This window comes from Mycetomoellerius zeteki, unplaced genomic scaffold (genome assembly GCF_001594055.1).
Source record: "Mycetomoellerius zeteki isolate Tzet28-1 unplaced genomic scaffold, Tzet1.0 scaffold407, whole genome shotgun sequence".
Classification (NCBI taxonomy): domain Eukaryota; kingdom Metazoa; phylum Arthropoda; class Insecta; order Hymenoptera; family Formicidae; genus Mycetomoellerius; species Mycetomoellerius zeteki.
In genome coordinates this window covers 303733-328664 of record NW_017257400.1, presented here as the reverse complement: position 1 = coordinate 328664, position 24932 = coordinate 303733, and the positions used below count along the sequence as shown (strand labels likewise).

Here is a 24932-nt window from a genome sequence, read left to right as displayed (position 1 = left end):
ATTTTTTGTTTCTGGATAAGTGGTCTTCGTAACGATCTTTTCCTTTGAGACTCTAGACAGATGCTCGATCGTCCGTGTTTTTGGAGTCGAAGTCTCTACCTGAAAATCATCGGTCTTGATTGTTTCTGGCGTAGCAATTGTTTTAGCAGCTGTCTTTTTAGAAAAATCCGATCTATTTGTCTTCTCTTTCTTTGAATATTTTCTTTGAATGAGTGGAAAAGCTGACTTTTTCGTGCCAAAATCGATACTTGCTGAAGGCGTAGCTGACGTTGTTGTTGAAGCCACAGGTTTCCTGCGCCTTTTATTGATGGACTTAGTAACAGATTCAGCAGTTGCATTATCGGGAGAAATCGTAGAATTGTTCTTCAATATTCTTCGTCGACGTTTCTTCTGTTCTCCAGTTGCGGAAAGAACTTCCTTCGTTCCATTAGATAATTTACTCGGCTGGCTGGTTGTTATTTCTGTCGACGATTCTGCTTCATCTGAATTACTTCTGTTTAATTTCAGATATTCCACGGGCTGTTCTTTTTCTTCATTAATAACGTCTTCGTTCCTCAGTTTTCTCGAATCAAAGCGCGAATTATTTGACACGTTCTTGTCAACTTGAGAGAGTCTTCTTCTTGCATTCTTTCTTCTCGGCGGCTGCGTGATGTCTTCGGGCACAAGCGTTCCTCTAGAGATCCCTCTATCTGAGGGAGATGATAAATTTCGCGCGAACGAAGGGGAATTTTCGACCTCCTTCGAAGTTTTTTCTTCAGATTCATCATCTTCTTCTAGAATTTTTTTTATGGATCTGCTGATTTCGTGCGCACTAGAAAAATTCGACGGTGCATCACTGGAACTGTATCTACTGCTGTATTTCATAAACGGTATATGCTCGGTATTGGATTCTTCGTTGTCTATATATCTGCGCGAAATATCGCGTCTAGTATTCATGTTGCGATTTTTGGTAGGAACGTTATACTTCTCCCAAGGATAAATAGGTCCTTCCCAAGGATAAATTGGTCTTTCCAGTCTCGTGGATTCTTCTTCGTTCTCATCGTCGAAAAATCTTGCCCTGGCTAGCTTCTGTTTCTTTCGTTCCTTCGCTAGTCTGTCTCTCCTTTCCCAAGGATATTCGTATCTGTCGGCATTTTGCAGCCATTTGTATTTTTCTCCTTTAATTTTTTTGTCAGCTTGCCAAGGAAACACGTAATCTTCGCTCTCATCCTCGCTCTCCTCTTCAGGATCGTTCTCTTCGCTTTCTTTTTTAATTTTTGACTTGTACCTTGAAAATGGAAAAGGTTTGTAGGTCGTCTTCTCGGAGAGTTCGTCGTCCTTATCGCTTTTAATTAATGGTTTTCTTGTATATGTAAAGAATGTCTGATCCTTATTTGAACCTTCCTCTTCCTTCGACGAAAGTTCCTCGTAATCGTCATCTTCTTTGAATAATTCCGTCTTCACCGGCGTTTCGACTTGTTCCTCAATTTTCTCAGAAGATTCATTATCATCATTCGTCACATTTTCGGGATAATCAGTTTCTTCTTCCTGCTTTTCTTCGCTGTCCTCAGATTGGTTCGTGTTTGCATTATACTTGCTTGGTGTTGTCACTTCCTTGGGAAATATTTCCGCGTATCCTGGTGGATCAGACTTCAAGTACTCTCGTAAATCCAAGACTTCTTTCGAACTCTGAGGATCCGTCGTGGTCGTGGAAATATCTTCATCGACATTCTCGCGAACCTGATATGTATTAGTCGTACTTTCCGTCTCGTCTTCCTTGAAGAAGCTTCCTTCATATTCCGTGTTGATGTTCTTAACCTTTCCTGATTCTGGATATTCGTCCTTCTTACGATAGATTTTTTGTTGCATAGCGGATTCTTCTGCGTAATAAGCTTCAGTTGTGCTACTTTCTCTACCTTCTATTAATGATGTTGCACTTTCGATCTTTGAAGTGTTCTCTGTTGAATTGATTATCGCATAATTGTTCTGCTGATCATTGAATGGCTTCTTCTTCCTTTCGACATGATTATACCGAGGCTCCTTTCGCCTGCCGTCTTCATCTACTATCTTCGAGCTCGTGGTAAACTTTCCGAATCCTCTCGTGTCCCACTTGGGCTTCGAAAATCTAATCCGATCTTTGATCGTGTATACGGTTTTCCGAGGTTCGCTTCTAAGGTCACTGCTCGTGGAGTTTCTTCGTTTCTTATCATCAATCTTCAGAGTTGTAAACAAACTTTGATCCAGCGTGCTAATTGGCCTACTCTCCTCAATCTTCAAGTCCAATGGTTCGGATGTCGCATTTGTTTTGCTTATCGTTTCTTCTATCAATTTTACAGATGTATCATTTCCAACATCATCGACTTCTATAGATCCATTAACTGTAGTATTTTTATTCTTGTTAATGACACTGGTAGAGAAATTCTTTGCCTTTACTGTAGCTTTTTTATTCTCATTAATTGTACTTTCAGAGGAATTCTTCGCAGTATTGTTTGTATCGTTTGTCGTGCTGCGCTTATTTATCTTGATGGTACGATGAGTGATGAAGGGAGGTCGAGGAAGGGTCGTAGTTCTTATTAAAGATATTCTGTTCTTAGCCAATGGTCTATGCTTTCTGTAATTTTGTCGTTGAATAAAATGCTTCGGAGGAGGTATCAGTCCTTTGATCTCCGGTGATTTAATGTTGTTTATAACGTCAATGACGTCAGAAACGTCTGGCTTCGACGTACTTTTTTCCTTCGAAGATTTCGATGTGTTGTCCGCCACTTTCAACACGGTTTCGCTGCCCGCAGTCTCTAGGATAGACGGCGGCAAGGTCGTCATCTCGTAGACCTGATAAGCGTTTTTTAAATTCCTGATGTTACCCATCACATCTTCATACACCTGATTCTGATAGGAAACGGTTTGGTACAACGTTGACGGTGTCGTGGTGAAGATCTTCGGTCGAGGTTTTCGATTTTTCATTCTAAGCATCGTACTGGAAGGCGGCCTCATGCCGCGTACGGTGTGAAAATACGCGTTTCTTCCTCTTCCGGTTTGCGGATCGTGCTTGTAATTTACGCGGATTGATTCAAGGGTCTCATACGGGTAGTTTCTGTTTCGCCACTGGCGACCGCTGCGCTCCGGTTTCTTTGAAACCTGAGGAACGACGTATTCATCGTTCTGCTCGGGAAGTATCATAATTTTTGAAGCAAATTTTGTAGGATTTAATTCCGACGGCGGAGTCGGCTCTTCAATTAATTTCTCGGTGAACAACGGATTGTCGAGGGGATTCTCGTCAAAATATTTGGCCTTAAAACAATCCAGTTTGTTTCCGAGACCACGAAGACGCGGTAGATCTTTCTGCGGACCTCGTTTAGGATCGGGCTCCTCTTTCTCGGGTAACACTTTTTCAAGATTAGGCTCCACCTCGTCGCACTGCTTATAAGCGTTTCGAGAATCGTAGAACTCCATGCCGCGCGAAGTCTTCCGTGGTACTGTCCTAGGATCAACGGCGTACTTTAACGCGGATGCGCTGGGTACATTTTCATTGTTGTAAAATGGATACTTCTTCGAATCTGTGACAGCTTCCATCGTTGTAGAAGGTTTTACAAGATCGTCTTCTGCGAATTCTCCGACGTAAGGGAAGCTGGGAACTTCAATTTCGATTTTCCCATTTGTTTTCAATGAAGTCTCGTTACTCTTCTCATTAAAACGAGCGGCAATCTCTTTATCGATAACATCGCCGCTAATTTTAGGTGACTCGTTCAATAGCTGTTCAGAGTCTTTTTCGTCTGCTTTGTTCTTTAAGTTTCTTGTCAAATATGTTTGACTTCCAACGCCTGTTCTTTTCTTTGCCAATTCTATAACATCATTCGTTTGTTCATTTTGCTTTGCTGATTGGATCAAAATTGGTTGAGCGACAGTGTTATTTTTGTTGCTGGATGTTCCGCTCTCGTCTGCTCTTAATCTCGCGAAGAATGTTAATTTCATAGCATCTGGAACAGCGATCGGTGCATGAATTGCTTTCCGACTCGACTTTCTTTTTAATCTATCAATTGCCCTATCAAATGAACTTTTATCTTGCTGCGACGATTTATAGTCATTGGTCATACCATTGTTTGCTGCTGCTTTCACATTAACATCCGCGGCGTTGCGAAATTCACCTTCGTTGGATCTTTTTCTTCGCAATCGCGTTCTCCAGTTTACTTCGGGATTCAAAAGGAAAAATTTAAATGCGTTATCACGCTGTTGCGGTTTGCTACCGGGATAAAAATAATGGTTGTCGTTCTGCTTACTGCTATGGTAATTGGCGTAAGCATTTGCGAACGGCAGCGGTGGCGGTGGTAATAATTTTGTGGTCGGAAGTAAATTTTTGCGATAGATTGAGGATACCGACTGAACGTAGTCGAAGGGATCGAAACGAAACGGCAATTTAATAGGTTGGGAACGATGTTGATTTTGCAATTTCCTCCAGTTAGTCTCCCGAGACGATTCACTTTCAGTAGATACGCTCGAACGATTTGCTGTTGAAGGATGATCCGTCGAAAGGATTGAATATGCGGCTCGTTGAATCGGCAGCCTCCTCGGGATGGAATCTTTTAAAAAGACAACCTTCTTTTCCTTCGGAAAAGAATGCGTTTCTTGTTTGTTTTTAATGTAACTCAGCGTCTTGTTGTACTTCATATTCAACTCGTCACGAATCCTCTTGTACTCGTTTTCTTCTTTGAAGGACGATGGAACTTGTTGATGGGATGATTGACTGGCGGATTTAATGGGAGATGATGTCGGAACTTGTTTGGATGATTGAATGACGGATTTAACGGGTTTCTTCTGATAAGACGGTTTTGCTCTCGTCAGGACTCTATATTTGAGCTTTCTAGTAACAGTGATGTTGCTGTTATCGAGAACAGGACCGAGGAAAGGGTTTTCGTGGTAATCAGCAATTCGCGCGATAGCTTCTTGGGTGAAATTGAGTGTCATGACAGCCGGGGTGCTACTAGACGCTGTAGTATCAAAAAGAGTAGTCGAAGATGAATATTCTACACCTTTAGGACTTAATGATGGCAAGGGTTGCATATTGGTAAACGTCTCAACCGTGGACGTGGTTATCACGTTGTTGACATAGTCAGCATCGTCTCTTTGTTCGAGCAGATGACGACCGTATGTTTGAACGGGAGGCTGATCGAATTCCACGTGATCGGAGAACAAATCTCGCTGGCGAAAGCTATTCGGAAATTCTTCTTCGAGGAATGTCGAAGGTGACGTCACAGTTTCCTCCTTCCTCACTAGAAGATACGGACCGTGACCGTCAATGGTCGCAATCGCAATTGGCGTTCGCACTTCCTCCTGTGGATTCATGGTTGGTGAATTCGGTACAAGCGTAGACGACTCGATGGTCGATGGATCTTGCTTCGCCTTGAAGTAATCCCAGAAGAGCTGACTGTAATCGACCGTCGTAGGCTCGACTTGTCGGAATAAATCTGTTGTAATTGGGGCGATATAGCGCAAAGTCGTCTGATCAATGGAGTATATCTGCGAGTTTGGAGAATTTTTCATAAAACCATGAGGAATTGCCAACGTTTCAACATCAGTTAAATTTGCTTCTTCCAATGGAAGCGCGGTTGTCTCGTAATTCTTAGAAAGCTCCTTCTTTTGTTCTAATTTGCGCGATTGTTTTGTCCCTTTACTTACATTGTTGTCTTTTCCATTTCGCAATTTTTTCTTCTTCTTCGTCTTGATAGACTTATTTTCATATTTTACATTATCTTCAACGTGATCTTCATTCTCTAATTCCGAACTATCAACTTTGATATCATGGCGAAGTTTCGATTCTTGTGCATTTTGATATACCTTCGAACTCCTCTCAGTCTCTTCAACATCCTTCTCTATATCGTCTTCCAGTTTCTGAATGTTATTCTTAGCAATAAATTTTGGATCTATCTCAGATTCTTCCCAGCTGTTTTTACCGTATCCTATTAGATTATCTTCATCATCTTCCTCTTCGAACTTTCTACTTTCTTGCAAATGATCTTGATAGTCTTCCTCATACTTCTCGAATTCATCAGGCAACAAGTTCTTGTTTTTCTCTTTCTTCTTTTTACCGCTTAAAGAATTTTGTCCGCTTTTCTTACGATCGTGAAATTTGCGCGCAAATCCTTCTTGAAAATTAGCATCTCTGATGTGTCCCGCGTGATCATAAGCTGAATCTTCGTATCCCTCCTCGGTGTAGACCGTGTTAACCTTTGTATTCGTGACAACTTCCTTCAATCTAGCTGCATTACGCTTCTCTTCATCGGTCTCTGCGCTTTCGACCGCCTGCTGTTGCGGTAATCTTCTCACAGTGTGGCTTCCTCGAACCTGAGCATGCAGCTTCGTCGGCACGAAGTCCAGGGTAATGTTTTTTTCAGATGACGGCTTTGCCCAGATTCCAGGAGCCACGTATTTTGGTTTAGTAGGCACATCTTTGGCCTCTTCATGTTCCGAATATGATATCGGATAATCTGGAGGCTCTTCTGGATCATCATCTTTTCTGGTATGCTCGTTACGTTGATAAAATGGCGATGTATATCGATTCAGAACGTTCTTTGTTTCTGAAGGATCAAGTATTTCTTTCTCTTCTACACTCGTTGAAGTTGGCAAATAGGTTGTGGAATCTTGATAGATTGTTGTCGTGGTGTTCAAGGACTGCAACCAAGTGTGATTGGTAACTTTATCACCATCGGTGAAATCAATATGACCAATTATAGTAGTGTTAATATTTTGACTCGATGATGACACATGATGGATGCTGGCGATCGTCAGAACAAAAATAATAACTAGATTATAGGCTTCTCGTTGCTGCTCCATTTCTCTGAATTGTTCTTCGCTTCATAGCACTATCCAGATGAAAAAATATTGTTAGACATGTGACTAACAATAATCATTAAGTTGTGTAAAAAAAAGTTTGCAATACACACATCTTCACAATTATTATGCTGAATATTATAATAGAACTGAAACATGTAACATTAAACATCTAACATTAATGTTTAATGTTAGATGTTTACTGTTAGATGTTTAAATGTTAGAAATACACACAAAAAGAATGATTTTGCTGAAATATCTAAAAATTTTAATAGATACAGATTTAAAAATAATTTTATTGGACCATCAAAATAAGTATGTAAAAAATTCAAGCATAATCATCAGATCTGTATTTATAACTAAATTTTTAGATACTTCAGTAAGACCGTTATTCTTTTCGTGTATATTAATTATTTATTGTAATATATAAAAGAAGATGAATATTATTTTAATCACAAACTGTATCAGTTTAAGATCGTGTAGAACGGTACCAAATATCGCTTTTCACGACAATGAATTGTTCACAGCAGTGGAAGACTCTTCACAGCAGTGGAAGACACTACGTTACTTGGCCTTCAAAGAACGCGGATTCTACGGACAACAGATGATGCTTATCAATTTATGTTCGTCGCGGCAAAGGAGAGAAAATCGCGATTTACGTGCAAACCGCCGGCATGATTTCTAATCATCTTCGATCGAGGTCTATCGTCAAACTGACCGGCAGCACGGGCCGCATGGCCTAATTTATATTTTCCAGTCATCTGAAAGGAGAGGAAGGGTGAAAAACGTTAGAACGATTAGATACCCTGCTTCGCGAAGCGTGCAGATCCGATCGTTCAACGATTCTGTTACTCTCGATTGGATTCGTTCGTCAAGCCGTTTCACCCAAACGCCTCTCTTCTCCGGTTCGCGTATTAGAAACTCCGACGTATAGCTTCATGGTACCCCAATTACGATGCGCTCGTATTCTTCATTTTACAGCGCGATCATGAGCGTCTCCTAAAAGATGCTCGAGAGGAGGAACGTGTCGTTAATTGAGCCAAGTACGTCGCTATTGACACGAAGTAGAAGAACAAGTCGCATGAGGAGGCGCGAGGATGCACCGTGGGAATATCCATCAAAAGCATACAGCATTATGTGATTTATTTCGTTCAGTCAACTGTGAATAGTTCGTTTCACCGGTTGCGTTCTCCACTCTCGGCATGGCGATTGTCTCCCGCGTCTCTTTCCGCGTTGGGCCGCGAAGCGTGTCGTACGAGCTACAGGACTTTCTTCGCTTCGACGAGTCCGCGAGAAAATTATCATAGAATGTAATTTCCATTTCCAGAGCAGTCACAAGCGTGCTTAAATAGATAAGTGCAGGGGTGTGCCTAGTGAGCGTGCAATGCATGCTTTATCACGAAGATGACCAAAGTAACATCTAACTTCGACTGAAAGTGATGCTGCTCGTATTTAAGTGATGTTCTCACATAAATAGTCTTGTTTCTAATCAGATTATTGCATATATTTAAATATTTTATTGTTAAAAGAATTTTGAAATTTATAATTATGAACGAAAAATTTTATCACACAAACCGAGTCGATTGTAGCAAACGATACTCATTATCAATCTTTTCACGAACACGAGAATGTGATTTTACGCACGTTGCTATATCACAAGAACAAGGCGAACATAACAGGTGTGTATACCTATTTAACTACTTAGTATTATACAGTAAGACTGTTTTAGTACATCTAAAGTACTTTTTCGACATTTACAATATAATATATGTTCTGTAGTATGTCATATATTGTTCTTTTTGATAAAGACTTTTTAAATAATAAGCGTGTTTTATTTTTATTTCTAATATCCAACTAATAAACCTAAACGATTTCAATTTCAAAAATATAAAATAGAGATCATTTTGCAATCTTTTAGTATGAAACTTTATTATAAATCTCAACGTTTTGTCTAAGAAATTGATATTCAGTCACACTTGCTAATGTTATTCTTTTGTCGATCACAATTAAAACATCTGATGAGTTTGTATTTTAAGTTGTTGTAAAAATGCAAGTTAAATATTTAAAATAAAAAATATTATAAATTTATCTATAACATATAAAGTTTATATAATCTTAGAATTAATCTTAAAATTAATCTTAGATAAATTTTTTTGAATTCTAAAAAAGATTAACAGAAATCAAACCATGACAACAATAAAACAGATTTAATTCTTTCCTGTTTCTACTTTGCTAAGAAGCACCTTGTAGAAAAGTCTTTACAAAACACATAACTACGAGAAATTTAGCTTTCTCCATTTCTATAAAGATGCGGTTGGGTTACATTAGAATCTCTTTTAGATTTGGCATAAAGTAAAAATCTCAATATATCTGCGATTAATTACCATAAAAAATTAAATTAATTCAATTATCCTGGCATATAATTTGTTTTGACCGAAAACAGGATTATTTCTCTTTTAATTGATTTATCTCGTCGATCTAATTTTGAATTACAATTGAAGCATCTCAAACAACTATAAATAAGTGTTAAGATTAAAAAAAGAACAATCTAAGAATATTTTATTGATGATACAAAACACAATCATATATCGTAAACTCCTTAAGTATAATTTATAAATAATTCATAGAAAGAGGTAACTATTAATAAATATTAGATCGAGACGAACGTATCCGAAAGTCCGAAAATAGTGAAACAATCATTGCATCTACCCATTTTGGCCATAATATTAACATCTATTTTGATGTCTTTTATCTTTTCACTATTAATATACAAAGAATCTTCAAGCAATATTTAAATAAAAATTTACTCGTCACTTACTATATCTTTGCATGACCCAATTAGGCGATAAAGAAAAACTAATTAGATAAAGTATCTATTTAAATTTATATAATAATACAAAGTGCCTTGTAAGATGTTTAAGTGTTAAATTACATGTAGGCTCTAGTCTTCACTTATAATTTTAATTAAATTTTGGATTCTTTTTTCTTTTGTTCGAATCCAACATAAAAAAGTCTTAGAGGCACATAAACAATGAACATGTTACCGCACAGAACATTGTATTTTTCTCTAGGAAATACTATTCTCTCACGATCGTAGATATCAATGTAAGAAACGCGAATTTCGCGAAATACATGATTTAGAATCTTCATTAAAATAGGATGTCAGGTACTCCGAAGGAAGAACACTAGGATTTAAGATATCATCGGCTTCCACGCGTTGTCACTTTGGACCGGTGCCGACTGGGTAGCGAGTTGCGGTTCTGCGGATTGCAACATGGAAGCCTCCGGCTTGAAAAAGTCTATGATTGGGTGATAGTTATAGTTGATTCTCCTTTGCGGTTCCTGATATTCGTCGTCAAAGCCTCCGTTCTGCAATCTCGACGTGGCATCCACGTCCTGATCGTACGGCTGACTGTATCTGAAAAATGATTCCTAATAACTTCAAGGATTTCTATTGTATTAAATTTCAATTGTAAGATTAATTAATAGAAGTCATAATCTGGATAATTTCCCTATCAAATCTAAATGTCATAATCTGACAGAGATTATTTCTCCTATAAAAATATTTTATAAAATTAGAAAATACTAAACTGGTAAAGTGAAATACGTTACTCACCGGCTGGTCGTATTACGGGAAGTCTCCGTGTAATCTTCGTGAGCGGTGGATTCTCGTCTGTAAGGTGGCCTGTTGAGTCGATTAGGCCTGCTGCTCTTGGTCAATGGTCCTTTGTAACCCGGTGCTCGCGTGTTGGGCGCATGCTGTTGCGGCAATTTGTCGTACGGCCGCGGGATCGGCGAGGGCTTCTTCGGTCTAGTTCTGCTAGGCAGAGTAAAGCTGGGTCTACTCGTCGGGTTGACCTCTAACACCGGCTTCTTGTTGCTGGACACTGAAGAAAACGAGACGTATTTGCTGAGGTTGTTCAATGTAGGTGATGGCGAATGATTCTGAGGTAAAGTACCGTGGCTAGAGTCGAAGTTTATGCTGGGAGTATACTTGGTAATATGATTGAGGACGACTGGTTTGTTGAGATCCTGAAAATCGTCCTTCTGGTCGTTGATCGTCGCGAAATCAGCTCCCGGGAACATCTCCTTGGGCTTCGTCGGGGGATCCTTTTGATGCGGCGGGAAGATCTCGGAGTAGCCGTGCACGTGGCAGCTGCAACAGGTCGGCACTTTGAATATGTCCATGTGGAGTCCCAGTTTCTGGTCCCAGGTCAGCAATCTGTGATAGTTGTAGATTTGCATGCAGGAGGAACGGTAGTTTTCTGAGATGAACGAGCAACTTGACTGTGGATTGCTGTAAAAAAAACATTAAATATTATTAAATATTGTAAAAAAATAAAAAAACGCATATTAAAAATAAAATCATTATATACTGTTAAGTATTAAAAAGTCAAATTTAAACTAATTTTTTAAATTAAATGTGTTATTTTTAACTTTCATGTATGTCAAAATGTATTTAATATATTTTAAATCATATGATTAAAAAAAACAATCATTTAATCAATTCACACATATTTCTGTAGCTAAATTACTTAGTTTTAAAGTAAACAACGTCTAAATTATTAGACACTTGTAAATAATAAACTAAATTTAAGTTAAATATAATACATTTTTTGAGTTAGTGTTTAACTTCACTGTTTTAGTTAAATTAACGACATATTGAGTGGCGACCTGTAGGAATGATTGAAAATGACTTAAATTGAGTATAATTTGACATTACAAATTTATGCAATATATATATAATTTTTTTCAGTAATATATTGTCATAAGAAGAAATCATATGTATTAACTTTAACGTTAATTATAACAGGCAAATATTTCATAACTCTGATACCCTTCATTTAGTCTCTTTAAATGAAATATTATATAAATTTACAAAATTAATGTCCAAATAAATTACTCTCTCTTCAAATAAAATACATATTGGTTGTCATACTTACGAACATTTTTCCAGTCGTATCGTCTGGGTGTGTTCACCTGTGTTTATTATATACTTCCATGCTCCGGAAGCAGCTCTTGCTAATTGCGGGCGAGCATATTTGACAGTTGATGGACAGGTGAAACCCTCCTCTACGTTGTCGAAGGGATTGTCAGATCGCCTGAAAGCAAAAAAATGTAATAAGTAATAAAAGTGATTTTCATTAAATTGTAAAAAATTCTAATTTTGTAATTATTTATTTTTTTATCTTAACTCTTTGCCTTATTTATAATTTATTTTAATTAAATTTGTTGAAATATAAAACGTGCAAGAAAATAATTTTTAAATGTTTCTATTATATACGTGCATCATTTTTATTTATTTAAAGTTACGATAGAAATTTAAAATTAAATTAATATTCTAAAAATAAAAACTTGGTAATTTTTAAAAGATAAATAAAAATATGAATATTTGAATTACCTTTTAATCTCATTGTTAATCTCGTATCTGTTCTCGTATTTATTCTCCAACGGTAGGGCGCTTGGCAATTTTTCTTCCGCGCTTCCGTCTTGCGCCTTATAATCGGTCAACAATGCCGATACCATTTCCTTATTGGACCTTAAACTTCTTATTATCGCCTCACTAGAAAGTTAAGGTCATTATTAATGCTTTTTCGCGAAAGCGAATAATAGCATATTTTCTCCAACACGGAAAATTTCTTTCATGTTTATTTCGTACTTATTTGAAAGACAGGAATGATAGCTTCAAGTAATGAAAATTTTAAAGGAATTTAGCAGGAAATACCGACGAAATGATATTACAATTGCTCAATACATAGTTCCATAATAAGTCGGTTAGTGTAAATTATCAATTTGTAAAAAAATTAACAAATTAAAAACAATTTCAAGAATTCTAATAATGCACGTTGTTCAAATTTTTAAGAATTCTGTAATAAAATGTACTTTGTCTGAATTTTACTGATTAAAATTTTGCCCCGTACACGATCAATATTTTATTTATCTCTACAATTCGATCGCAGTTATTTTAATACTCTCGAGAAGGGGAGATACGGAAAGTGAAAATCGCCGGCCTGCCAATTAAGACGGGCCGGGCGATTTTAATCTCGGTCGTATGCAAATCGCCGCGTAACAATGTTCGTCATTAATTCAATGCCGAAACGAAAGTTCAGGGCAGACTCACTGCGGATAATCGTTGGCCTCGAGACACACCGTCTTCGTGAAGAAAGTACATTCGTTTTCCGTGGGCCTCCTCTTTGGATCTTTCGGCCGTTTAGTTGGCCGCATCACGGGCGGCCTTGATAAACCTAGGAAAATCATTAACGATCATTTCATGCCATTTTTGCGATTTACGATTGTCGATTATCGTGGGAAAACTGACCTGTGTAAACGTTCCTCCTGTTCGGAAGAGACGGCCTCATGGGCCGTATTGATTTAACGATTATAGGCCGTCGTCGTTCTTGCGATCTAACTAGCCGCAGCTCTTGAGCCTGCAATTTAGAAAACTTGTTTATAAAAATTCTTACAAAATTCATGCTATCATTTATTATCGTTTTCTATATATTTTATTGGTTGAATAAATTATATTAACATATTTTTTAATAAAACATCTATTATTGCTCGTTTATTGATCGTTATTTTCTTTTTATTGCTTTGCATATTCAGCGTTATATTTTAATTGAATTATAAAAACTGAAACTTTAGAACATTACTATTTATTTCTGAATGGCATACTAGCGGTATCTCATAAAAGATCTATGGTACGCATTAAAAAGTATACATTTAATAATGTACCTCGATTTTGGATGGATATGTCACAAATTAAAAAGGTTGAAAACGCTACTTTATTCTTATCAGATTTAAGAAATATTTGTAATACATAAAAAATTTTTATTTGATATGAAAGAGAGGAAGACTTTCACTTCAACATGTTGTTCAATATGATACAGAGGATTAACATAATTGTAGTACTCAATCAACCGTTAATTATACACTTCGCTTTTATACCTTTAACGATGTTTAATTTATATTTTTACTTTGTATTGATTTTAATTCCATTACTTTGATTTCTTCATGTTATACATATTTATTATGTTTTTGTTTTCGTTTTTAATAATTCAGTCATACATAATCACGACTGAGGAAAACAATGTTAAATTAAAACTTGTCTTGCTACATTAGTGCTAATATCAAATTTACATATTAAAATTGCATTATTCAAGTTCCAGTCCATTATTTTTTACTCATTTTTTATTCTTTTAACACTTTATTATATTATTTTATTACAATAACGAGGACATTTAATGTAATTGTTAAGAGACATTTTTAAAGTTAAGTTCTATCTCCTTTTTCTGCTGATGTTAATTATACATAATAAACATGATCGAATTTGTCGCTTACTAATTCTAACGATGCATAATAAATTTAGAATCGCACTTTGACGTGCGAACATTAAATTTGCGGTGTATTCTCTGTAATTATAAACGCCTATAAGTATTGTTTGTGTGCACTGACCTTAATGATCGTTTACCTAAGTGTACTTCAGGAATATTATTTACACCAAGTGTGCTCCATGCATCGCACATTTAAAATTATAGATAGAAAATATGTTACACCTTCATTTTTTTTATAGTGTATCTTGAATTAAATATAATATAAAATTCTACCTTGCTTAAATAAATAAATAAATCCGTTATAAATTATTTGGGAAAAAATATTGAAGTGGTTCTACACTTAAAAATTGGACTTTTAATTTCAATCACTCTCTCTAGAGCCTTCAGAGAAGATCGCTGTAATACCGTTTATCTATTCCCACGCAAAATAAATCAACATTCGCCTATCCGTTCAAGTCGCTCGCTAATTAATATCCGGAATGGAAAGTCGTTCTCTAGCGCGATATATCTGGTGGCATATAGTAACCGCGACACCACTCACGAGATTCAAGAGATGGTCCTTGCGACGAGTCGTCGCAATAAAATATATCGAACACGTGAAAGTACTTGCATAAAAGGCGCTGTTTAAAGGTCGCCCGATACAAGTGAAACCGTACGATGCGCCCATTCTAAATCCAAGAATGCCTCAATCTAAACTGAATGAAGATTCGACGAATGTTATTCCTTTAAACCATGTGGCATAAGCCGGAAATAAATTCAATTGATGAAGCTTGCGAGAAAAAACTAATTACAAAATTAAATCCTTATAAAATATATGATAATGTTGCATAATAGGAAATTTTTAAAAATATGTATAAAAAGTAAATGAAATAGTGGCATAGAAATAAAAAAAATACGAACTTTTCTTGCTCTTTTTAATATAGAATATCTTGCCCTTTTTTATTATTAGATATTTTATATTATATAAATATATTAGTTATTTCCGGATATTATATTTCTTGTTTTTCTATTATTGCTTTGAAAAAAGAAGCCTTAAATTCATTTTTATTGCACGAATAAAACAATTTTACTAAAATGTTTAAATATTTAGCTAGATGCAGCTTTGAAATTAATTTTGTTGGAATATCAAAATAATTATGTAGGAAATTCAAGCATAACGAGCGTTGCAATGTTGTTAAAAATTCAAATAGAAAATTCTAGAATCAGCTTGAGTTCTAAATATCTAATTATTTTGACAGCTCAATAAAATTTTTAGATCTGCAACTAGCTAAATTTTTAGATACTTCAGCAGAACTGTTCTTTCCATGTGTAAAATAATTTTTAATATATTTAAAATAATTAAAATAATGAAGTAATGATCATAATATAAAAGTGTTCAATTAAGGTTCAATTTAATCGGAAGTAAAAATAATGCATCAATCTAGAATCTGCATAAAAGTAATCAAGGATCTAAATATTTATGCCATAAATAATTCAACTCGATAATTTAGAAATCGTCGTAAGGCTCGAATCTATTAATGACTGCATGTATATATAAAAACCGATATTTATAAGCATTGCCAGAAAAAATATACATATTTATTAACCGGTAAAATAAATCTTGCTGAAATTTACGACAAAGTGGACACGTCAAACTCCGACTTTCTACCGTTCTCCGATGGTAGGAAAAAGTCGATGCGATAGATCATTTGTGCGTGATCACGTGCATCACGTAAAGATGATATTATTCTTTTATAGGTACGCGCTTTAACTCACTTCAGGTAACGCCTCGGGCATCTCGTCCTCGTCCTCCTCTTCGCTCTCCTCGGAGTCGGAATCGTTGGATATGATCTTCGCTATATCTATGCTGATCGGCAGCATCAAATCTCTAGTCGCGTTTTTTCTGTTTCCGCCGAGAAGAGACCGGACTTCCTCAAGTGGCGAAGAGGTTGTGTCGTTATTGGATATTCTAGTGGAGATTAGAGTTGCCATTGCCAGCTTTTGTGTCTGCGACATGCTACGTATTATTGGTATTACCTCGCCGATTTGTTCCCGCTTCTCCGGTGTCTTCATCGCCTACAAGAATAAAGAGTATTAGTATTTTACTTATGTAAAGCCAATGACTACGAATATATATCCAAATATATATCCAAATAATAAGGTAACTATGATATAGATATAACCAATATGATCTGTTTACACTGAAAAAGTAGAATGTGCGACCGCCGGTTCAAATCGTTAAAAATAGATTTTTTGCAAACAGATCGCTTTGAAATAATCCTTTTTGTTAAAAAAGGAGCAATCTTTTATAAAGAAATCTATTTAAAATAAGTTAGAAAAATTAATTTTTCGCAAAATAGATCGATTTAAAATCACTGTTATCGTTTTGGGAAGATCAATTAAAAAAAAAAAATTTATACTGTAAAGTTAATTGTACTGTAAATATAAATAGTGACCTTATTAAACTGTTATATATATACATATATGTATACACACATATATAAATGTATACACATGCATGCATTGGCTACTAGAGTACAGTTATCTTGTGCGATCTTTTATTTTATCGATTTTAATCTTACGAAGATTTAGATAAAATAATTTATAATATTATAATGTATTACTATTCTTTCATTTAATCAAATATAATATCTATTTACAAATCAGCAATCTGTCAGGCTTTAAGTGCCACGAATTTTTTTCATGTACAGACTTTTACGTTTTCTTCTTTACAATCCATATTTTATGAAAAATGAAGAAGCAATATTAGATGAATGTCATTCGAAAGTCCTCGATGAAAACGTGCCCACTCACGGATGTCACTACTCCTCGTACTTTACTCGTCCTGTTTTCGACATCCTCATCGGCGAGCTTGAGAGACGTTGATATCTTCTCCTGAGTTTTCTCGCCATCGTCGGCCTTATCGACATTGTCGGTGTTCTTCTTTTTGGCATGGATTGGGGACAGTAGCACGACTACCTAGAAAAACAAATAAAATTTAATTCACTTAATATTATTAAATAAAAAATTGCACGCTGCGTATTGCGATACATTTTTCTTAATTATCGTTGATAATATTAGTAGATAATTTAATAATTACACCTCTTTAAGCATTACATGCAACGCATTAATAACTCTAGAATTACATTATGCGTTATTACGTCTCTACCTGCCTAATTAATTGTCAGAAGTGTTAAGAGGATGTTATCTAAATCTTATTAATACGGTAAATTATAATTAACACAGTTATCTAGGAAGACGTGGTTGCGAATAAAAAATATAAATTTTCATAAGCAAATTAAATAGAATGTTAATTAATTTTGGTATATCACTAATTAGTGGACGTCGCGCGCGAGACGCTGATTTAATTGAATCGCGAGTGAAAACGGCGTGTGTGGTTCAGCGCCGGAGACAATAAAATGCAACTTCCGGAAAGAACAATCGTAACGAGCGTGCAAAGCCGCTATACATAGTCGCGAGTGAACCGCAAGGAAGCGTAAATTACGTTACACGTATCTCTCTTGTTTGCCAAGAGCGTGGATCGATTATCGCGCAAGAGATCTTTCCTCTTCTTCTTCTTTTTTTTTGCAAGAAGGAAGCCCGTCCGGAGAAACGTGTCAGCTGCGAAGTTTACGTTCGTTGCACCGGAAGCGCAGTAGTTACAATGAGCTTTCGCAGGATGCGAGAGATCGCATTGCGATTTTGCGCAATCGTCGAAAAAGAAGCTTCTTAACGTACCGTCGCGAAAGTATTATGCAGATTTCATGCCTCGATAAATATGAAACTTGACTTGATAACTTCAATATACGTAATTTATATGTATATCATTTTTATGCGCCAAGATTTGGATTTTCAGTGAAAGTAAATGATCGTCAGTTTTATTTAAGTTGACTCTCAGCAACCTGTAATTGAGCGATTTGATGAATTTATTTTCCAATTTAATTATTTTCAACTAAACGAGTTAATTATTATGAATGAGAAATAATTACATTGAAAGCTAGTCATTAACTGTGAACGCTAGATTTATACTTGACGTATTAATGAATAGGTGCAATATTAAATTTATTGGCGCTTAAGTTTCATCAGTGTTAGTAGATCGGACCGGATATTCTTGCAATTAACGTTTATTAATTTCTTATTATGATCTAATGGAACAAAATCGTTTCGTATGTACGAGAATATCTCTTCTCGATACTCTAATAAAGGCAACTTAGTTTCGCTAAGCTAAACTATGATCGAGCAACAAATGCAGGATGCAACTATATACACGCACGTGAGAATTTATTAACCATATAATGCACGCGATGTAATATACGCCTTCAACTCTAAGAGAACCCACTTCTCAGTTTTAACATGACGAAGAATGCCTCAACTATTATTCAGTTATTAAATATGTATTTCTTTTTACTTTGGTGAAATGTGTGTGAAACCGAACGGTGTTTGTAAGCAAATTTATAAAAGTTAGAAATTGCACGAGAAAGAGAAAGAGAGATCTATAGTTTTTTTTATCTTTATCAAGGGTTGAGTTATTCTTTGCTCTCACTTATTATTACAGAATGAAGAATTTGATCAGATATACATTAAAAGAAAAGCGTTTGGTATTTGTGAGTATAACTGCACGGTAAAATAATTATAGTATTAATTCTATTTTTATAAATTATAGTCATTTTATACGCCAACTGCATACTTTTTAAATATAATTATTAATATAAATATAATTACTATATATTATATATCATATTATTACTAATATTATAGAAATAATAACAAATATGTAGCTTCTAACCATAATTATTTTATCATACAATTATAGTTAGAAATATATCAAAAATTTTTCTCTCAGTGTCAAAATAAAATATATATAAGAGAGAAATTTAATTAAGTTAACGTTCTTTTTTGTTATAATATGTTCTTACATGCTTCTTTTACTCCAGCCTATTAAGATTAAAGACCTATCTTGCCGGTCATTTTATAATCGTAATGACCCAATAATCGTCGACACGAGCAGACGATTTCACTGATATTCAATAGGTTCTTCGACGATGAGCAGAATCGCGTGACTGCATTTGAGCATTTCGTGACGGGTATTTCGAGTCAGTTTCCATATTTATCGCATTGATGAAGAGCCTTTCGCAAATTCTCGCGCGAGAGCGAACTCGGTATTCCAGTACATGTACGAAGCATCTATTACTTTTCCTCATTCCAGCGAGCGGCTGGATCAAGGTCGCGACAAAGGTTGTTCTACTTTGGACCAGATAAACTGACATCATACGGTCAAGAAACTGAAGGAATCAGAAACTTCATTCGTTCAAAGATAGCAAGTAAAACTTTCTTTGAATTCGACAATTAATACAATTAATTATTTTTTATTTTTTTTTAATGCAGTTAAAAGATTAATTATCGTAAATGCAGTTATTGATAAAGGAATACTAACAACTATACACTGTAATTGAGGGGATGGATGGAATAAAGGCACAATTCTACTTCGGCCCTTTTTCTAGCAATTAGCTTTTTCATGTAATATTGATCGTAATAGAAAAGTATTGTAACATGTAACTTCTTAAAGACATTACATAAATTCATTCGATACTGTATTCATTTGTGTATAATAAAAAAGTAGCAAGTTATTTTAATTTTTATTAATATCAAGATTTTACAATTAGGCCTTTATTCCACCCATCCCCTTAATTATCCTTTTAATTATTTCATTTTTAAATTATCTTTAATAACCTTGTAATTAACATTGGCTTAAACATTAAATAGCTACTTTAAAAAAAAAAAAGAAAATTTAGCTATGGTTTATATAAAAATTATTATTAAAGTTCCTTGAGCATATGTTCGAATAATTATAAGATAGATATTAAAAATATTCAACTCTACAAATATTAAAATATTATTTAACGAGGATAATTAAAAGTTAGAAAAGCATCAAGAAATTTTACTATTTTTAAACAGTCACAGAAAATTAAAATTAAATATGTTGCTGAAAGAAAAAATTAATCTTACCAGCAGCACCCAGCACGACTGTCCTATTCTCATCCTAACAAACCACTAAGACTCATTAACAGTTTTAGTATCAACCGATTTGCAATTATCCCGAATTTCACTGTCACCACTGCAATTATATATATATTTATCAATATCTCACAACACTATCATAAAACAATATCATTAAACACTCAACAAAAGTATTTTCTTCACAAATATCGTGTATTTCCGCAGGTTATGCTTGCGAAACCTTCTTAAAAACAAATCAAACCCAGATATGAACGACCTCCTTCGAGAAGGATCTCTCGGTACCGATGTTCGTTAGTCAAATCCACTTGCTGCCGATCTGCTCTTTGAACTGGCGCGAAACGTCAGCTCTCTCGTAGTGGTAGAAGACGAAGGGCCTCCCCGCATGGTCCACGTGGGGATAATGTAGGAACACGGGATCTCCCCCTCGTGCAGCCGTGACCGAGAAAACTGGACGGTCGTCGGGTTGGTGGATAAGCGTGTCGTATCGGAGAGAAGGAAGAAGTCGGCCAGCCGAGCTCCTCCTCTCCATCCGTGCGAGAGAGCGCGGCTTTACTCTCGGTCAATAGATTACAGGCAGCATCGTACTCTTGTATCCATGGTTTACAAGAAGTTTCAGATTCACCACACTTTCTTCTGTCTAATTATTTTCTCATTAATTTAAATTTCGTACCTAAAAGATGTCGACAACTTCCGTATGACAAAGATGACTGAAGATTTCAGGAATAAAACTTTATTTAATTTGAAGCAAATTTTGTTTTAACAAAATGTAATGGATTTTTTATTTGCACATTATATAAAAATATTTAAATTAAGGATATTACATAATAAAATAAATATTATATAATAATTATAAAATAACAATTAATTAATTATTAATTAAATAATTAAAAATATTAAATATAAAAGTATTTAAAAAAATTTTAAAAAAAGATTTTTTAATTTTCTCTTCTAAAAAGATTAAATTTAAACTGGTAAAAAATTAAAAGAAATGCGAGAAAACGTAGGACACCGTGCATGTTACTGCTGTATCTATCGGGTTAACAGATAAGCAGCATGCTGTTCTATCTGTGATTCCGGATCTTGTACTTTTCATGTGACACTCTATTGTGTTGAGAAAGTTTTTCTTCGCGATTGATCACAACGATCTTTTTGTCGCGTGCGTGAAGCAGGTGACTCTACAAATTACGGATAGAATGTCTTCGGCAATCTATATATCGATAGAAAATCAGGATTTTTTCTCATGAATTTTAGGCGACCTTTCTTTAATGCATATAAATAGTAAATTTTAAAGTTAAAATATACTTTTCAAACATTTTTCTAATTAATCAATCCTAGATTCAGTATTCTTGTAAAGAGATACATAAAGAATCACCTAAAATAATTTTGAGAAATGTAAAATTGCGCTAGACAGAGAAAGACCAGACACTTTTACTTGTTACTCGAAGGTTATTTGAATTTTCACGCATGATTCAACTCGTAGTCCAACGCGCTTTCGAAAACACTCTTTTTGTTATTATAAAATGTTACGCTCGGCTAGCTACTTAGGTACTCGTCTCGTTTAGAAAATGGCTGTCGAAAGAAATTAATCGGCGTAAGTACCATAATGAATTAAAAGATACAGTCATTTTCTCTATAATTGCTGTCTTCTGATAGCGCGATTAACAGTATACGAATGTTTAGAGAAAGTTGCTCAATTTTTATGCCTGATGTTTTTTTACGATGGAATATCGATTATGCGCTTTATTGCTCTTGACATATTCATCGTGACAACTTCCAAAAACGACGATGTCAAAAAAACTGCAATGACAAGTTATTTACGACTGGATAACCATGTCTTATTTATGGAATTAAATAATTTGGCGATTAAGCCTTGTAAATTAAGAATTGTATAATAGCGCATTTACTGCTAGAAATACCATGCAATCGTAAACTTTCTCGCCTTAGAGCAACAGAAAATTGCTTGGAAAGTGCACAAAGCACTGCAATATCAAATGATCTATGTAATACCCATAAAAAAGTAAACGGCGAAAGTGTTATTTTGCATGTACTGCAATATTTACGTCAATTTCGACGCGAGTCATGTTTAAAGGCGTGATAAGATCGCTTTAAGATAAGCATACGAATCGCAAAATAAGAAAACACTTTCTTACAATAATTATATTTTGCATTATGATTATTATTAGCGCATTTTTAATATCTCTCATTTTTACAAAATCTAAATTTCGCGCTGATACAGTTAAAATAAAATTTACATATATGTTACATGCAAAATCTGTGGATGATGGAACTTTTTGAATCGTATATTCTTTTGTAGTAACTAAAAATACATAAGAATCATCACTTAGATGTTCAGAAACAGAAACCTTGTAACACATTAATATTTAACAAAATTAATATTAATTTGTACGTATTATGCACAAAAGGAATAGAAATTTTATTCTTTTCTGAAGTATCTAAAAGTTTAAATACAGATTCGAAAATAATTTTGTTGGATCATCAAAATATTATTTTTAGATTTATATCAAGTTAAATTTTTATACGCTTCAGCAAAACAATTCTTTTTGTACATCTTTCTAAATAACTTTGTAATTCAAACATTAAATATATCATGGATATTATCAATCACAGAAAAATTATGGACAATACTCAAACAAAGGTTTTCAAAAAGTCACGATGCTTCTGTTTTCATTTGTGGTGAGAGCAATTATGGTAAAATAACGGGAAGTGACGTACGGCTTAAAACCTTTTACGATAATGACTTTCTTCTCCGCGGAAATAACGCTGTGTCCGAAATTCGCCGCAGCTTTATACTATTCGAACTTCAGTTTCCCCGTCAAACTCCGCATTTCGTTTCTAATAACAGCTGTTTGATGACGGTGGAAGGGGTGAAAGCGGTAGTTTTACGCTACGCTCAAATGATATTTCATTGTACGATAGGCAGTACTTACTGTCTTCAGATAGCGACGTGTTAAATGTTACCACAGCGGCATACGATAAGCAATGCCATCGTTAGAAGACGTTTTATCTGGTGCGCGATAAATTGTTTCAGAGAAGTCGTGAATAAAGCATAATTTTCCGATATTAAGAATTACCAGCCTACTTTCGTGAAAGGATGAGTATTATGGAATAAAGGACATTCGTTCTAGGAAACGAGGCCTTTAGAATGTTTTATCATCAGCGATATATTCGAAATTGTTACTATGCTTTTTAATAGTTGAACTATTATTATATTTTCACAAGAGCATTAAGTTAATCGGATAAAAATGTAATAACATTATCATAATAAAAAGGTGATATAAAGTTACTCAGCTAATAATAAGATACAATGAGAGAAAAGTGTTTGATACTTGTGACTGTAATTGCATGATAAAATAATTATGATTAGGAGCTTTATTTATATTACTGCTATCATTAACTATAAATATAATTATGTTAATAATTATTAGTATAATTTTATATTTTTTTATATAAAAAATCTACATATATATATAGTTAATCCAAAATTATAAAAAATAACCGTAAATTATATCTAGTCATTCTTGTACCAACTATATTTTTGTATATAAAATTATATAAATATAATTATTATTATTAACATTATACAATAGAGGAGAAGGTAGTATTATGGCACCCCAGTTATATTTTACACAATAACTTTGTTAATAATCAATATTTAAGTTTAAAACTTGACAATTATTTTTGTTTAGAAAACAGTATTTGGTTACAAAATTAACAAAAAAGTAAAATATTTTAAAATGTATGCAAATGAATGTATATACATTCACATAACTTTTGCATATAAGCTGCTCAGTATTAAAAATAGTACACGTAATATAAAAACAAGCTATAAATTAACAATACAAATTACAGCTACAATCGATTATCAAATAATGATTTTGATAAAAAAACTTCAAAAGAGAGATCGTGAGTAATCAATATTCATAGAGGGCCACATTAGCAAAATGCCATGGTATTGTTTAAATTTGCATAACTCAAAATATATACAGTCAAATAAAATGTTAAATAGCAAATAACACATTCAAAAATACATATATTCATGTGATAATACGCTCAAGTTTAAGAAAAATGAGGAAGTAGGTGTAATTAAATGCTAAAATATACCTGAGAAACATTTCGAAATACTTGAAAGTAAAAATGCGTTATAATAAGTGCTGGTTGTTGAGTATTGGTAATATTAGTGTCATGATGTAACGACGAGCTACTGAAATAATAATTCCATAAGTAATCATTAGGATTCGCTACATAATAGCGGAGATATTAAGGGAGGCCACAATATATACACTGGTCATAATACTACCTTCTCCTCTATTATCTACTAATAGTAATAACTATAAAAATGGAGCTGCTATTTATAATTATTTTACCATGCAATTATAGTCACAAATACACATTATAGCATAACATAAATATTAAAATAAAAAATTTCGCGTTTCAATGGTACTATTATTTGAAGTTAATTGAAAAGTTACAATTTACTTTGTTGTACCTTTGGCTTCGCCCGTCACTTTATAAGATGGTCCGATAGACAGGTGATCGATATTTTTGCCGATCCATAAATCGACATTACGTGACCTGATGATGTTACAATCTAAGAATGAGCAGAATAAACCTTATAAATTGTGAGAACGTAAATTCGGATGTTCAGGCGAGCGTGGGAAGAACCAACAATTGGAAGGCGAAACAGAAAATGTTCACGGATATTCTCTATAGAATCACATGGAAGAAATTTTTTTCCGAAAAATATGTTATAATTCTTAAAAAATCATGTTCAGGGTTGGGTAG

At 34.5% G+C, this 24932-nt stretch overlaps 1 protein-coding gene across 2 annotated transcripts; it reads right to left on the bottom strand.

Moving 5' to 3' along the window:
• Positions 1–9762: 9762 nt before the first annotated feature.
• On the bottom strand, positions 9763–20439 carry NT1 (Neurotrophin 1). 2 transcript variants are annotated; one of them, XM_018453707.1, is made up of 10 exons: positions 20118–20439; positions 16926–17090; positions 15888–16187; positions 13121–13229; positions 12923–13046; positions 12203–12364; positions 11745–11903; positions 10761–11098; positions 10418–10688; positions 9763–10219 (listed from the first exon to the last, which is right to left on the bottom strand). In XM_018453707.1, exons 1-10 carry the CDS (start codon positions 20148–20150, stop codon positions 9994–9996), a joined length of 1887 nt encoding a protein of 628 aa, XP_018309209.1. In that variant the 5' UTR covers positions 20151–20439; the 3' UTR covers positions 9763–9993. The 2 variants fall into 2 exon arrangements, with proteins under 2 accessions (XP_018309209.1, XP_018309210.1); XM_018453708.1 differs by having other exon boundaries at positions 16947–17090.
• Positions 20440–24932: the final 4493 nt, after the last annotated feature.